Here is a 15,167-nt window from a genome sequence, read left to right on the forward strand (position 1 = left end):
TATACTCACAGTAGATCTCATTATTATTATTATATACTCACAGTAGATCTCATTATTATTATTATATACATTATTATTCACAGTAGATCTCATTATTATTATTATATACTCACAGTAGATCTCATTATTATTATTATATACTCACAGTAGATCTCATTATTATTATTATATACTCACAGTAGATCTCATTATTATTATTATTATATACTCATTATTAGTATATCTCATTATTATTATTATATACTCACAGTAGATCTCATTATTATTATTATATACTCACAGTAGATATTATATATTATTATTATTATATACTCACAGTAGATCTTATTATTATTACTATATACTCACAGTAGATCTCATTATTATTATTATATACTCACAGTAGATCTCATTATTATTATTATATACTCACAGTAGATCTCATTATTATTATTATATACTCACAGTAGATCTCATTATTATTATTATATACTCACAGTAGATCTCATTATTATTATTATATACTCACAGTAGATCTCATTATTATTATTATATACTCACAGTAGATCTCATTATTATTATTATATACTAGTAGATCTCATTATTATTATTATATACTCACAGTAGATCTCATTATTATTATTATATACTCACAGTAGATCTCATTATTATTATTATATACTCACAGTAGATCTCATTATTATTATTATATACTCACAGTAGATCTCATTATTATTATTATATACTCACAGTAGATCTCATTATTATTATTATATACTCACAGTAGATCTCATTATTATTATTATATACTCACAGTAGATCTCATTATTATTATTATATACTCACAGTAGATCTCATTATTATTATTATATACTCACAGTAGATCTCATTGTCAAACCGTAAGCAACCTAGTAAATGTGCCCTTTCTCTCCTCCCAGGTCTGTCTCCAGCATGGAAGCTCCAGTACGTCCTGGTGAAGGACCTACAGACAGGCAGCAGTTACTATTTCCTGGTAGAGGAGTGGCTGTCAGTGGACAACGAGAGGACAGATGGAGGCGTGGAGATAGAGGTGGAGGTCTCAGGTAAGGACCCTAACCCCGAGCTCTAAGCCCCTCCCCCTAGCCCCTACACTCATAGTTTAGTAGTCAAACCCTCCAACATGGTGCAGGAGTCTATCCACATCTCACCACCGCTGCCTCGACAACTGGTCTAGGGACAGTTTTGTCATATAGCCGTTAAGGATAACAGTTGGACTTTGAACAGGAGCACTGATCACAAATCAGTGGTCGGTTCATTAATACAAACTCACTACTTCCTCTTTTAATTCCTCCTTCCTATTTTTCTGCTTCCTGTGGGCGTGTCCTGACCTTCAGAAGAGGCAGAGCTTCGTCGGTTGCCCCGCCTCCTGAACTGGGAGCTTCAGCGTGCTCTGTGTGAGAGTCACTTGTGGCTGTCGCTATGGGAACGGCCCGTCCGCAGTCCCTTTACCCGCCTCCAGAGGGCGACATGCTGCGCCCTGCTGCTACAGCTCTGTCTGCTGGCTAACACCATGTGGTACAGCACCGTGGCCAATAGGAGCTACAGGTAGGGGTGTGTGTGTGTGTGTGTGTGTGTGTGTGTGTGTGTGTGTGTGTGTGTGTGTGTGTGTGTGTGTGTGTGTGTGTGTGCGTGCGTGCGTGCGTGCGTGCGTGCGTGCGTGCGTGCGTGTGTGTGTTCCAGTACTGACTGTGTTGTCCTACTGTAGCTCTGTAGCAGTGTCCAGGCTGGTGGTGGTGAATGTGGAGACTGTGGCTGTGGGAGTGGTCAGCTGTCTGGTCATTTACCCCCTCTACCTGCTGGTCTTCACTCTCTTCAGGATGAGTCGTAGCAAGGTGACACACACACACACACACACACACACACACACACACACACACACACACACACACACACACACACACACACACACACACACACACCTTTAGAACACACATACACACACCTTTAGAACACACACACCTTTAGAACACACACCTTTAGAACACACATCTTTAGAATACACAGACGCAACTTTAGAACACACACCTTTAGAACACACACCTTTAGAACACACACCTTTAGAACACACAACTTTAGAACACACACCTTTAGAACACACATCTTTAGAACACACATCTTTAGAACACACACCTTTAGAACACACACCTTTAGAACACAACACACATCTTTAGAACACAACACACATCTTTAGATCACACACCTTTAGAAAACACACCTTTAGAACACACACCTTTAGAACACAACACACACCTTTAGAACACAACACACATCTTTAGAACACACACCTTTAGAACACAACACACATCTTTAGAAAACTTTAGAACACACACCTTTAGAACACACATCTTTAGAACACACATCTTTAGAATACACTTTAGACGCAACTTTAGAACACACACCTTTAGAACACACACCTTTAGAACACACACCTTTAGAACACACACATCTTTAGAACACACACCTTTAGAACACACATCTTTAGAACACACATCTTTAGAACACACATCTTTAGAACACACACCTTTAGAACACACATCTTTAGAACACACCACACATCTTTAGAACACAACACACACCTTTAGAACACAACACACATCTTTAGAACACAACACACATCTTTAGAACACACACCTTTAGAACACAACACACATCTTTAGAACACACACCTTTAGAACACAACACACATCTTTAGAACACAACACACATCTTTAGAACACACACCTTTAGAACACACACCTTTAGAACACACACCTTTAGAACACAACACACATCTTTAGAACACAACTTTAGAACACACACCTTTAGAACACACCACACATCTTTAGAACACACACACATCTTTAGAACACACACTTTAGAACACACACCTTTAGAACACACCACACATCTTTAGAACACACACCTTTAGAACACACATCTTTAGAACACACACCTTTAGAACACACCACACATCTTTAGAACACACACCTTTAGAACACACACCTTTAGAACACAACACACACCTTTAGAACACAACACACATCTTTAGAACACAACACACATCTTTAGAACACACACCTTTAGAACACACACCTTTAGAACACAACACACACCTTTATAACACACACCTATAGAACACACCACACACCTTTAGAACACACCACACACCTTTAGAACACACCACACACCTTTAGAACACACACCTTTAGAACACACACCTTTAGAACACACACCTTTAGAACACACACCTTTAGAACACACACCTTTAGAACACACACCTTTAGAACACACACCTTTAGAACACAACACACACCTTTATAACACACACCTTTAGAACACACCACACACCTTTAGAACACACACCTTTAGAACACACACCTTTAGAACACACAACACACCTTTAGAACACACACCTTTAGAACACACACCTTTAGAACACACCACACATCTTTAGAACACACACCTTTAGAACACACCACACAACTTTAGAACACACACCTTTAGAACACACACCTTTAGAACACACACCTTTAGAACACAACACACACCTTTAGAACACACACCTTTAGAACACACCACACACCTTTAGAACACACACCTTTAGAACACACACCTTTAGAACACACACACCTTTAGAACACACACCTTTAGAACACACCACACACCTTTAGAACACACCACACACCTTTAGAACACACACCTTTAGAACACACATCTTTAGAACACACACCTTTAGAACACACCACACATCTTTAGAACACACACCTTTAGAACACACATCTTTAGAACACACACCTTTAGAACACACCACACACTTTAGAACACACACCTTTAGAACACACACCTTTAGAACACACCACACACTTTTAGAACACACACCTTTAGAACACACACATCCACTCGTCACATCTCCACCATTATGCATTTAAATCCCTGAATCCTTCATAAAGGCTCCGTGTGTCTGTGTGTGTTTTGCATCCCGCCGTGTGCGTCCCTGTGTGTGTGTGTGTGTGTGTGTGTGTGTGTGTGTGTGTGTGTGTGTGTGTGTGTGTGTGTGTGTGTATAAGTGTGTGTCAGTAGAACAGGTGCCGTCCTCCCAGGTGGACCAGGAGTCAGTGGAGATAGATGACTTCCTGGACAACTCCATGGCAGGAAGCTCCTTCCTCATCTTCAACGGTGTCCCTGGAGAGGTGTGTATGTGGCGTGTGTGTGTGTGTGTGTGTGTGTGTGTGTGTGTGTGTGTGTGTGTGTGTGTGTGTGTGTGTGTGTGTGTGTGTGTGTGTGTGTGTGTGTGTGTGTGTGTGTGTGTGTGTGTGTGTGAGAGAGATAACTCTTAATATAAAGGAGTGCACCGGCCTGATATAGCAGGAAACCGGGTCAGTTGAGATGGCAGCTGTCTGAAATGTAGACAGACAGATGTGTCTAGTCTACATCTGGTTGTCTGGTAGACTAGGTCTGGTTGTCTGGTAGTCTAGGTCTGGTTGTCTGGTAGACTAGGTCTGGTTGTCTGGTAGTCTAGGTCTGGTTGTCTGGTAGACTAGGTCTGGTTGTCTGGTAGACTAGGTCTGGTTGTCTGGTTGTCTAGGTCTGGTTGTCTAGGTGGTTGTCTAGGTCTGGTTGTCTGGTTGTCTAGGTCTGGTTGTCTGGTTGTCTAGGTGGTTGTCTAGATCTGGTTGTCTGGTAGTCTGGTTGTCTAGGTGATGTTACCAGAAACAGTTGAGGGAGATGATTGATGGACAACTGTTAGATAGAAGGGAGGAGCTACAGTTCATTGGGGGCTATGGAGAGGTGAGACAACAGCAGAAGTAGTATTTCTACAGGGTGTAAATTCTGATATTCATCTTATCGTCTGTCTCCTTACTTGATCTGATTTGAATGTATTACTTTATCTTTCTCTCTGTCACCCCCCTGTTCTCTCTCTCTCCAGACCTATTCAGAAGAGACCAACGTGGACCTCCCCCCCACGCCCTCCACCAAGAGGTGAGCTCTGCCGTTGCTACGAGGACGGCTGAGTGATTGACAGTTCTCATTAGGCCCATGGAGAGATTGATTTATGCTTTAAGAGAGAGACAGAGAGAGAGATAATTAGTCAGTATAAAATGAGTGTGTGAGGGGAATGATAAAGAGAGGAGAGTTGTTGTCCTGATACAATCTCTCTGTGTCTCAGTAAATCCCAGTAGAGTTCCAACACACCGTAGAGTGTGTGTGTGTGTGTGTGTGTGTGTGTGTGTGTGTGTGTGTGTGTGTGTGTGTGTGTGTGTGTGTGTGTGTGTGTGTGTGTGTGTGTGTTGGTAAACCATCTCTCTTCTTCCATTGTACTAATGTGGAAGTTGTGACCGACTGTTTAAAATGCACTTTAAATAAACACTGACCTGACTCGACCCCTCGTCCCTCCTCTATCTCCCTCCTTTCCTCCCTCTCTCCTCCCCCTCCACCCCCTCCTCCCTCTCTCCTCTCCCTCCTCCCGGTCTCACCTTCACTCCTCCCTCTCTCCCCCTTTCCTCCCTCTCTCCTCTCCCTCCTCCCGGTCTCACCTTCACTCCTCCCTCTCTCCCCTTTCCTCCCTCTCTCCTCTCCCTCCTCCCGGTCTCACCTTCACTCCTCCCTCTCTCCCCCTCTCCTCCCTCTCTCCTCTCCCTCCTCCCGGTCTCACCTTCACTCCTCCCTCTCTCCCCCCTTTCCTCCCTCTCTCCTCTCCCTCCTCCCGGTCTCACCTTCACTCCTCCCTCTCTCCCTCCTTTCCTCCCTCTCTCCTCTCCCTCCTCCCGGTCTCACCTTCACTCCTCCCTCTCTCCCCTTTCCTCCCTCTCTCCTCTCCCTCCTCCCGGTCTCATCTTCACTCCTCCCTCTCCCTCCTCTTCCCCCTCTCCTCTCCCTCCTCCCGGTCTCAACACTCCTCCTCCTCCCTCTTCCTCCCTCCTCCCTCTCTCCCTCCCTCTAAATTCTGATATTCATCTCCTCTCTCTGTCCACCTTTCCTAATTTGAAGCCTCTCTGTCTCTCCCTCCTCCCGGTTCTCACCTTGGACTGACCCTTCACCCCGACAATGACTCTCTCCTCACCCCCAGAAGAGAGTGGACCTCCCACATCCTCCCTCCACCAGACAGGTCTCTCCCTCTCAGACCCTCTAGTGTCCAGAGTTGGGACACATCCTCATTAATCCAGGAAGAGGATGACATGACGAGGAGCGTGATTGGACCAGAGACAGACACAGTCAGACATGTCTGAGGTGGGAGGGGCCTCAGGGGGCGGGGCTACCTGATACAGTTGAAGAGACAGGTCAGACAGTTCACAGACAGACCTGGGGTGGACATGACCCTTCACAGACCCGACAATGACAGACCTCACACACAGACAGACAGCACAGGCATAAGTACAGACAGACACATCCTCAGGTAATCCACAGACAGACAGACAGACAGACAGACAGACAGACAGACACACACAGACAGACAGACAGACAGACAGACAGACAGACAGACAGACAGACAGACAGCTACAACCGTAAACAGTTCAAATGTACTCAGCACTGCAGTATATAGTTTCAGTATCATGAATATTATTGTGTTGTAATGTTGAATAAACCATGTTACACACCTGTCCCCTCCAGATGACTGTCTCTCTTTCTGTCACACACCTGTCCCCTCCAGATGACTGTCTCTCTTTCTGTCACACACCTGTCCCCTCCAGATGACTGTCTCTCTTTCTGTCACACACCTGTCCCCTCCAGATGACCATCTCTCTTTCTGTCACACACCTGTCCCCTCCAGATGACTGTCTCTCTTTCTGTCACACACCTGTCCCCTCCAGATGACTGTCTCTCTTTCTGTCACACACCTGTCCCCTCCAGATGACTGTCTCTCTTTCTGTCACACACCTGTCCCCTCCAGATGTGACCTGATCTCTCCTTCTCCTCCCGGCCCTCCAGATGACTCATCTCTCTTTCCCCCACACACTTCTTCCCTCCTCCAGATGCACCAGCTCTTCTGTCACCACCTGTGAGTCCCCTCCAGACTCTGACCTCTCTCACCTTTCTGTAACCCTGTCCCCTTCTGCTTGACCCTCTCTCTGTTCTGTCACCTCACCTCTCTCCCTCTCACTGACCACTCTCTCCCCTCTCTCTTTCTGTCACACACCTGTCCCCTCCAGATGACCATCTCTCTTTCTGTCACACACCTACTCCCCTCCAGATGACCATCTCTCATTTCTGTCAGACACCTGTCCTCCTCCAGATGACTGTCATCTTTCTGTCACACACCTCTCCCCTCCAGGTGACTGTCACCTTTGTCAGACACCTCTCCCCTCCAGATGAGTCTCTTTCTGTCACACACCTGTCCCCTCCAGATGACCATTTAGCAGTCACTGACCAGAGTCCCCTCCAGATGACTGTCCAGACAGACTTTCTGCACAGACACCTGTCCTCCAGATCCAGAGACTGCAGTATCTAGTTTCTGTACACACCTGTCCCCTCCAGTTGACTGTCATTTCTGTCACACACCTGTCCCCTCCAGATGACTGTCTCTCTTTCTGTCACACACCTGTCCCCTCCAGATGACTGTCTCTCTTTCTGTCACACACCTGTCCCCTCCAGATGACTGTCTCATTTCTGTCACACACCTGTCCCCTCCAGATGACTTCTCTCTTTCTGTCACACACCTGTCCCCTCCAGATGAGTCTCTCTTTCTGTCACACACCTGTCCCCTCCAGATGACTGTCTCTCTTTCTGTCACACACCTGTCCCCCAGATGACATTTGTCTCTCTCTTTTGTCACACATCTGTCTCCTCCACAGAGACTTACAGTTAGTGAGTCATTCTGTCAGACACTCTGTCTCCCAGATGACTTACAGTTAGTGAGTCATTTCTGTCAGACACCTGTCCCCTCCAGATGACTGTCTTCTCTTAGTCTGTCATTTACAGACCTCTCCTCCAGATGACTGTTCTCTTTCTGTCACACACCTGTCCCCTCCAGATGACTGTACTCTCTGAGTCATTTCAGACACCTGTCTCCTCCAGAGACTACAGTCTCTGAGTCATTTAGCACACACCTGATCCAGAGACTCTCTCTTTCATTTCAGACACCTGATCCAGAGATTTCCAGATGACTGAGTCATTTCTGTCAGACACTCTGATCCAGATGACTTACAGTTAGTGAGTCATTTAGCAGACACTCTGTCCCCTCCAGATGACTGTTAGTGAGTCATTTCTGTCACACACCTGTCCCTCCAGATGACTGTCTCTCTTCCAGAGAGACTTACAGTTAGTGAGTCATTTCTGTCACACACCTGTCTCCTCCAGATGACTGTTAGTGAGTCATTTCTGTCACACACTCTCCTCCAGATGACTTGTTAGTGAGTCATTTAGTCACACACCTGTCCAGAGACCTCCAGATGACTGTCTCATTTCTGTCAGACACTGTCTCCTCCAGATGACTTGTTAGTGAGTCATTTCTGTCACACACCTGTCCAGAGACCTCCAGATGAGTCTCTCTTTCTGTCACACACCTGTCCCCTCCAGATGAAGACTTACAGTTAGTGAGTCATTTGGCGGACACTCTGCTCCAGAGACTTACAGTTAGTGAGTCCCCCAACACTCTTCTCCCAGACAGCAGTTAGTGAGTCATTTAGTGAGACACTCTGATCTAAGACTTACAGTTAGTGAGTCATTAAGTCACCTTCTGCTTGCTTCCTCTTGTCTGTTCTGTTACCTCTAACCTCTGACCTCTCACTGGCCTACTTCTCCTTCTGTCATTTTACATTTGAGTCATTTAGCAGACACTCTGATCCAGAGTCATTTAGCAGACACTCTGATCCAGAGAGACTTACAGTTAGTGAGTCATTTAGCAGACACTCTGATCCAGAGAGACTTACAGTTAGTGAGTCATTTAGCAGACACTCTGATCCAGAGACTTACAGTTAGTGAGTCATTTAGCAGACACTCTGATCCAGAGAGACTTACAGTTAGTGAGTCATTTAGCAGACACTCTGATCCAGAGAGACTTACAGTTAGTGAGTCATTTAGCAGACACTCTGATCCAGAGACTTACAGTTAGTGAGTCATTTAGCAGACACTCTGATCCAGAGAGACTTACAGTTAGTGAGTCATTTAGCAGACACTCTGATCCAGAGAGACTTACAGTTAGTGAGTCATTTAGCAGACACTCTGATCCAGAGAGACTTACAGTTAGTGAGTCATTTAGCAGACACTCTGATCCAGAGACTTACAGTTAGTGAGTCATTTAGCAGACACTCTGATCCAGAGAGACTTACAGTTAGTGAGTCATTTAGCAGACTCTGATCCAGAGACTTACACTCTGATCCAGAGACTTACAGTTAGTGAGTCATTTAGCAGACACTCTGATCCAGAGAGACTTACAGTTAGTGAGTCATTTAGCAGACACTCTGATCCAGAGAGACTTACAGTTAGTGAGTCATTTAGTAGACACTCTGATCCAGAGACTTACAGTTAGTGAGTCATTTAGCAGACACTCTGATCCAGAGAGACTTACAGTTAGTGAGTCATTTAGCAGACACTCTGATCCAGAGAGACTTACAGTTAGTGAGTCATTTAGCAGACACTCTGATCCAGAGACTTACAGTTAGTGAGTCATTTAGCAGACACTCTGATCCAGAGACTTACAGTTAGTGAGTCATTTAGCAGACACTCTGATCCAGAGAGACTTACAGTTAGTGAGTCATTTAGCAGACACTCTGATCCAGAGACTTACAGTTAGTGAGTCATTTAGCAGACACTCTGATCCAGAGACTTACAGTTAGTGAGTCATTTAGCAGACACTCTGATCCAGAGACTTACAGTTAGTGAGTCATTTAGCAGACACTCTGATCCAGAGAGACTTACAGTTAGTGAGTCATTTAGCAGACACTCTGATCCAGAGACTTACAGTTAGTGAGTCATTTAGCAGACACTCTGATCCAGAGAGACTTACAGTTAGTGAGTCATTTAGCAGACACTCTGATCCAGAGACTTACAGTTAGTGAGTCATTTAGCAGACACTCTGATCCAGAGACTTACAGTTAGTGAGTCATTTAGCAGACACTCTGATCCAGAGAGACTTACAGTTAGTGAGTCATTTAGCAGACACTCTGATCCAGAGACTTACAGTTAGTGAGTCATTTAGCAGACACTCTGATCCAGAGAGACTTACAGTTAGTGAGTCATTTAGCAGACACTCTGATCCAGAGAGACTTACAGTTAGTGAGTCATTTAGCAGACACTCTGATCCAGAGACTTACAGTTAGTGAGTCATTTAGCAGACACTCTGATCCAGAGACTTACAGTTAGTGAGTCATTTAGCAGACACTCTGATCCAGAGACTTACAGTTAGTGAGTCATTTAGCAGACACTCTGATCCAGAGAGACTTACAGTTAGTGAGTCATTTAGTAGACACTCTGATCCAGAGAGACTTACAGTTAGTGAGTCATTTAGCAGACACTCTGATCCAGAGACTTACAGTTAGTGAGTCATTTAGCAGACACTCTGATCCAGAGACTTACAGTTAGTGAGTCATTTAGCAGACACTGATCCAGAGACTTACAGTTAGTGAGTCATTTAGCAGACACTCTGATCCAGAGACTTACAGTTAGTGAGTCATTTAGCAGACACTCTGATCCAGAGACTTACAGTTAGTGAGTCATTTAGCAGACACTCTGATCCAGAGACTTACAGTTAGTGAGTCATTTAGCAGACACTCTGATCCAGAGACTTACAGTTAGTGAGTCATTTAGCAGACACTCTGATCCAGAGACTTACAGTTAGTGAGTCATTTAGCAGACACTCTGATCCAGAGAGACTTACAGTTAGTGAGTCATTTAGCAGACACTCTGATCCAGAGAGACTTACAGTTAGTGAGTCATTTAGCAGACACTCTGATCCAAAGAGACTTACAGAGAGAACTTGTTCTCAACTAGCCTACCTGATTAAATAAAGGTGAATTTAAAAAAAATGTTTTAAGTGAGTCATTTAGTGAGTCATTTAGCAGACTCTCTTCCTCCTCTTCACTCCTCTTCCCTCCTCTTCACTCCTCTTCACTCCTCTGCACTCCTCTCCTCTTCCTCCTCTTCACTCCTCTCCTCTTCACTCTTCTTCCTCCTCTCCCTCACTCCTCTCCCTCTTCACTCTTCTTCACTCCTCTCTCTCCTCTTCACTCCCTCCTCTTCACTCCTCCTCCTCTTCCTCTTCACTCTCTCTTCACTCCTCTCCCCCTCTCACTCTCTTCTTCCTCCTCTCCCCCTCTTCACTCCTCTCCCTCTTCTCCTCTCCCCCCTCTTCACTCCTCTCTCTCCACTTCACTCCTCTCCCCCTCTTCACTCTTCACTCTCCCCCTCTTCACTCCTCTCCCTCTTCACTCCTCTCCCTCTTCACTCTTTCTTCTCTCCCTCCTCTCCCTCCTCCCCCTTCAACTCCCTCTCCCCCTCTTCACTCCTCTCCCTCCTCTTCCTCCTCCCCTCTTCACTCCTCTTCCTCCTCTCCCCCTCTTCACTCCTCTCCCCCTCTCACTCCTCTCCCTTCTTCACTCCTCTCCCTCCCCCTCTTCACTCCTCTCCCTCCCTCCTCTCCCTCTTCACTCTTCTTCATTCCTCTCCCTCCTCCTCCCTCCTCCCCCTTCTTCACTCCTCTTCTCCTCCCTCTTCACTCCTCCTCCTCTTCCTCCTCTCCCCCTCCCTCCCTCTCTCCCCTCTTCCTCCTCTCCCTCTCACTCTCTCTCCTCTTCACTCCTCTCCCTTCCTCTTCACTCCTCTCCCCTCTTCACTCTCTCCTCTCACTCCTTCCTCCTCTCCCTCCTCTTCCTCTCCTCCTTCCCCTCTCCCTCCTCTTCCTCTCCCTTCTCCCTCCTCCTCCTTCTTCACCTCCTCTCCCTCCTCTCCCTCCCCTCTTCACTCCTCTCCCTCTTCACTCTTCTTCACTCTCTCTCTCTCCTCTTCACTCCTCTCTCCCCTCCTCTTCACTCCTCTCTCTCCTCTTCACTCCTCTCCCCCTCTTCACTCCTCTCCCTCCCTTTCCCTTCCTCTTCACTCCTCTCCCCCCTCTTCACTCCTCTCTCCTCTTCATGCCTCTCCCCTCCCTCTCCTCCTCTTCACTCTTCTCTCTCCTCTTCACTTCCTCTCCCTCCTCTCCTCTCCCTCTTCCTCCTCTCCCCTCTTCCTCCTCTCCCCTTCCTTCACTCTTCTTCATTCCTCTCCCCCTCTTCACTCCTCTCCTTCCTCTTCTCCTCTCCCTCCTCTTCCCTCCTCTCCCTCCCCTTCACTCCTCTCCCTCCTCTCTCTCCTCTCCCTCCTCTCACACCTCTTCACTCTCCTTCATTCCTCTCCCTCCCCTTCACTCCTCTCCCTCCTCTTCACTCCTCTCCCTCCCCTTCCCTCCTCTCCCTCCTCTCCCTCCTCTTCACTCCTCTCCCTCCTCTTCATGTCTCTCCCTCCTCTTCACTCCTCTCCCTCCCCTTTCCTCTTCCCTCCTTCTTCACCCCTCTCCCTCCCCTTCCTCCTTCCCTCCCTTCTCCCCCTCCCCTTCACTCCCTCTCTCTCTCCTCTTCACTCCTCTCCCCCCTCTTCACTCCCCTTCCCCTCTTCACTCCTCTCCCTCTTCACTCCTCTCCATCTTCACTCTTCTTCATTCCTCTCCCTCCTCTTCACTCCTCTCCCCCCTCTTCACTCTTCTTCACTCCTCTCCCTCCTCTTCCCTCCTCTCCCTCCCCTTCACTCCTCTCCCTCCTCTTCACTCTTCTTCACTCCTCTCCCTCCCCTTCACTCCTCTCCCTCCTCTTCCTCCCTCCTCCCCTTCACTCCTCTCCCTCCTCTTCCCTCCTCTCCCCCTCCCCCTCCTCTCCCTCCTCTTCACTCCTCTCCCTCCCCTCCCTCCTCTCCCTCCTCTTCACTCTTCTGGAAGTCATAGAATCTAGGTGTTGACACTTAGATCTGGGAAGATCACTGTCCTGATGTTTGGTATTTAATCTTATTTTCTGTGTGTGTGTGTGTGTGTGTGTGTGTGTGTGTGTGTGTGTGTGTGTGTGTGTGTGCGTGTGCGTGTCAGGTCCAGTATCTTTGGTGATAAGACAGAGGTGGTCCTCCTTCAGAAGATGAATGAACCGCTGTCCCTCGGAGCCGTCAAGAGGGAGCCCCCTAGAACAGCCTTCACCTCACGCACAGGTGGGTGTGTTAACTCAACCCCCCCACCCTCTCTCTCTCTACCTCCATCTCTATTTCTACCCCTAGCTCTACCCCTATCTCTCTGTCTCTCTCTCTCTCCCTACATCTCTCTTTCTACCCCCCCTGCCCCTGTCTGTCTGTCTGTCTGTCTGTCTGTCTGTCTGTCTGTCTGTCTCTCTGTCTCTGTCTCTCTCTCTCTGTCTCTCTCTCTCTCTCTCTCTCTGTCTCTCTGTCTCTCTCTCTCTCTCCGTCTCTCTCTCTCTGTCTCTCTCTCTGTCTCTCTCTGTCTCTCTCTCTGTCTCTCTCTCTCTCTCTCTCTCTGGGGTCTCTCTCTGTCCTCTCTCTCTGTCTCTCTGTCTCTCTCTCTCTCTCGTCTCTCCTCTCTGTCTCTGTCTCTCTAGGCTCCTTCTCTCCTCTCTCTCAGTGTCTCTCTCAATCTCTCTCTCTCTGTCTCTCTCTCTCTGCCTCTCTCTCTCTCAAGTGTCTCTGTCTCAGGTCTCTCTGGCTCTCTCTGTCTCTCTGTATCGGTCTCCTGTCTCTCTGTTCTCTGGAGCTCTCTCTCTATGACACCCTGTGGGTAGTCTATAAATCAATCTCTCTAGGTGCTACCAGAAGGCCTGTCTCTCTGCCCTGTGGGTAGTGTATCTGTGTGTCTGTACTCTAGGTGCTACTAGAAGGCTCTGTCTCTTGCCCTGTCTAGTGTATCTCTGTGTGTCTCTAGGTCTACTAGAAGGCCTGTACTGTTCCCTGTGGTAGTGTATCTGTGTCTGTGTACTCTAGGTCTCTCTCTCTCTGTACGTTGCTCCTGTCTAGTGTCTAAGTCTCTCTGTGTACTCTAGGTGCTACTAGAAGGCCTGTCTCTGTTTCCCTCTGGGTAGTGTATAAGTGTGTGTGTGTACTCTAGGTGCTACTAGAAGGCTCTGTACTCTCCTCTGTGGGTAGTGTATCTGTGTCTCTGTCTCTAGGTGCTACTCTGTCGTTGCCCTGTGGGTAGTGTATAAGTGTGTGTGTGTACCTAGGTGCTACTAGAAGGCCTAGGTGTACTTTGCCCTGTGGGTAGTGTATAAGTGTGTGTGTCTCTCTCTGTGCTTCCTCTGTCTCTCTAGAAGGCCTGTACTTTGCCCTGTGGGTAGTGTATAGTGTGTGTGTGTCTAGGTGCTCTAGGTGCTACTAGAAGGCCTGTACTAGTCCCTGTGGGTAGTGTATAAGTGTGTGTGTGTACTCTAGGTGCTACTAGAAGGCCTGTACTAGTCCCTGTGGGTAGTGTATAAGTGTGTGTGTACTCTAGGTGCTACTAGAAGGCCTGTACTTGCCCTGTGGGTAGTGTATATAAGTGTGTGTGTGTACTCTAGGTGCTACTAGAAGGCCTGTACTATGCCCTGTGGGTAGTGTATAAGTGTGTGTGGGTAGTGTATAAGTGTGTGTATCTCTAGGTGCTACTAGAAGGCCTGTACTCTGCCCTGTGGGTAGTGTATAAGTGTGTGTGTCTAGGTGTGTCTCTGTGGGTCTCTCTCTAGGTGCTACTAGAAGGCCTGTACTTTCCCTGTGGGTAGTGTATAAGTGTGTGTGTGTACTCTAGGTGCTACTAGAAGGCTCTGTACTCTCTGCTCTGTGGGTCAGTCATATCCAGTGTGTGTGTGTAACAGGTGCTACTAGAAGGCCTGTACTATGCCCTGTGGGTAGGTGTATAAGTGGGTGTAGCTGGTAGGTGCTTGTACTAGAAGGCCTGTACTTTGCCCTGTCAGTGTGGGCAGGAAGAGGTGCTAGGTGCTACTAGAAGGCCTGTACTTTGCCCTGTGGGTAGTGTATGAAGTGTGTGTGTACTCTAGGTTTCCTGTAGAAGGCCTGTCCTCCTGCTTGCTGCCCTGTGGGTAGTGTATAAGTGTGTGACGGTAGTGTTATAAATCAATGATTTACCAGAAGGCTGCTACTAGAAGACCTGTACTATGCCCTGTGGGTAGTGTATAAGTGTGTGTGTACTCTAGGTGCTACTAGAAGGCCTGTACTAT

General features: G+C 47.0%; 1 protein-coding gene and 2 long non-coding RNA genes across 7 annotated transcripts in view; 1 reads left to right on the top strand and 2 right to left on the bottom strand.

Moving 5' to 3' along the window:
* The window catches only part of LOC118380693 (polycystin-1-like), a gene marked incomplete at its 5' end in the record, with an annotated part of 95,030 nt that overhangs the window by 64,206 nt on the left and 15,657 nt on the right, over positions 1-15,167 (top strand). The window contains 7 exon segments of the mRNA XM_052509640.1: positions 918-1,061; positions 1,353-1,563; positions 1,724-1,850; positions 4,065-4,187; positions 4,925-4,977; positions 6,128-6,209; positions 13,026-13,274. Of these exon segments, the coding sequence (XP_052365600.1) occupies positions 918-1,061; positions 1,353-1,563; positions 1,724-1,850; positions 4,065-4,187; positions 4,925-4,977; positions 6,128-6,209; positions 13,026-13,274 (989 nt within the window).
* LOC127924994 (uncharacterized) lies at positions 2,146-4,056 on the bottom strand. Of its 4 annotated transcripts, XR_008119475.1 has the most exons (6): positions 3,628-4,056; positions 3,424-3,580; positions 2,886-3,245; positions 2,685-2,724; positions 2,595-2,634; positions 2,159-2,248 (listed from the first exon to the last, which is right to left on the bottom strand). It is a non-coding gene; the product is annotated as an uncharacterized LOC127924994 (long non-coding RNA). The 4 variants fall into 4 exon arrangements; XR_008119477.1 differs by having other exon boundaries at positions 2,146-2,203; positions 2,595-2,614; positions 2,886-3,580; XR_008119478.1 differs by lacking the exon at positions 3,424-3,580 and having other exon boundaries at positions 2,886-3,325; positions 3,643-4,056.
* On the bottom strand, positions 6,460-7,743 carry LOC127924993 (uncharacterized). Of its 2 annotated transcripts, XR_008119473.1 has the most exons (4): positions 7,691-7,743; positions 7,495-7,574; positions 6,754-6,873; positions 6,460-6,713 (listed from the first exon to the last, which is right to left on the bottom strand). It is a non-coding gene; the product is annotated as an uncharacterized LOC127924993 (long non-coding RNA). The 2 variants fall into 2 exon arrangements; XR_008119474.1 differs by lacking the exon at positions 7,691-7,743 and having other exon boundaries at positions 6,464-6,713; positions 7,495-7,597.

The sequence above is a fragment of the Oncorhynchus keta genome, unplaced genomic scaffold, assembly GCF_023373465.1.
Source record: "Oncorhynchus keta strain PuntledgeMale-10-30-2019 unplaced genomic scaffold, Oket_V2 Un_contig_4882_pilon_pilon, whole genome shotgun sequence".
NCBI lineage: Eukaryota > Metazoa > Chordata > Actinopteri > Salmoniformes > Salmonidae > Oncorhynchus > Oncorhynchus keta.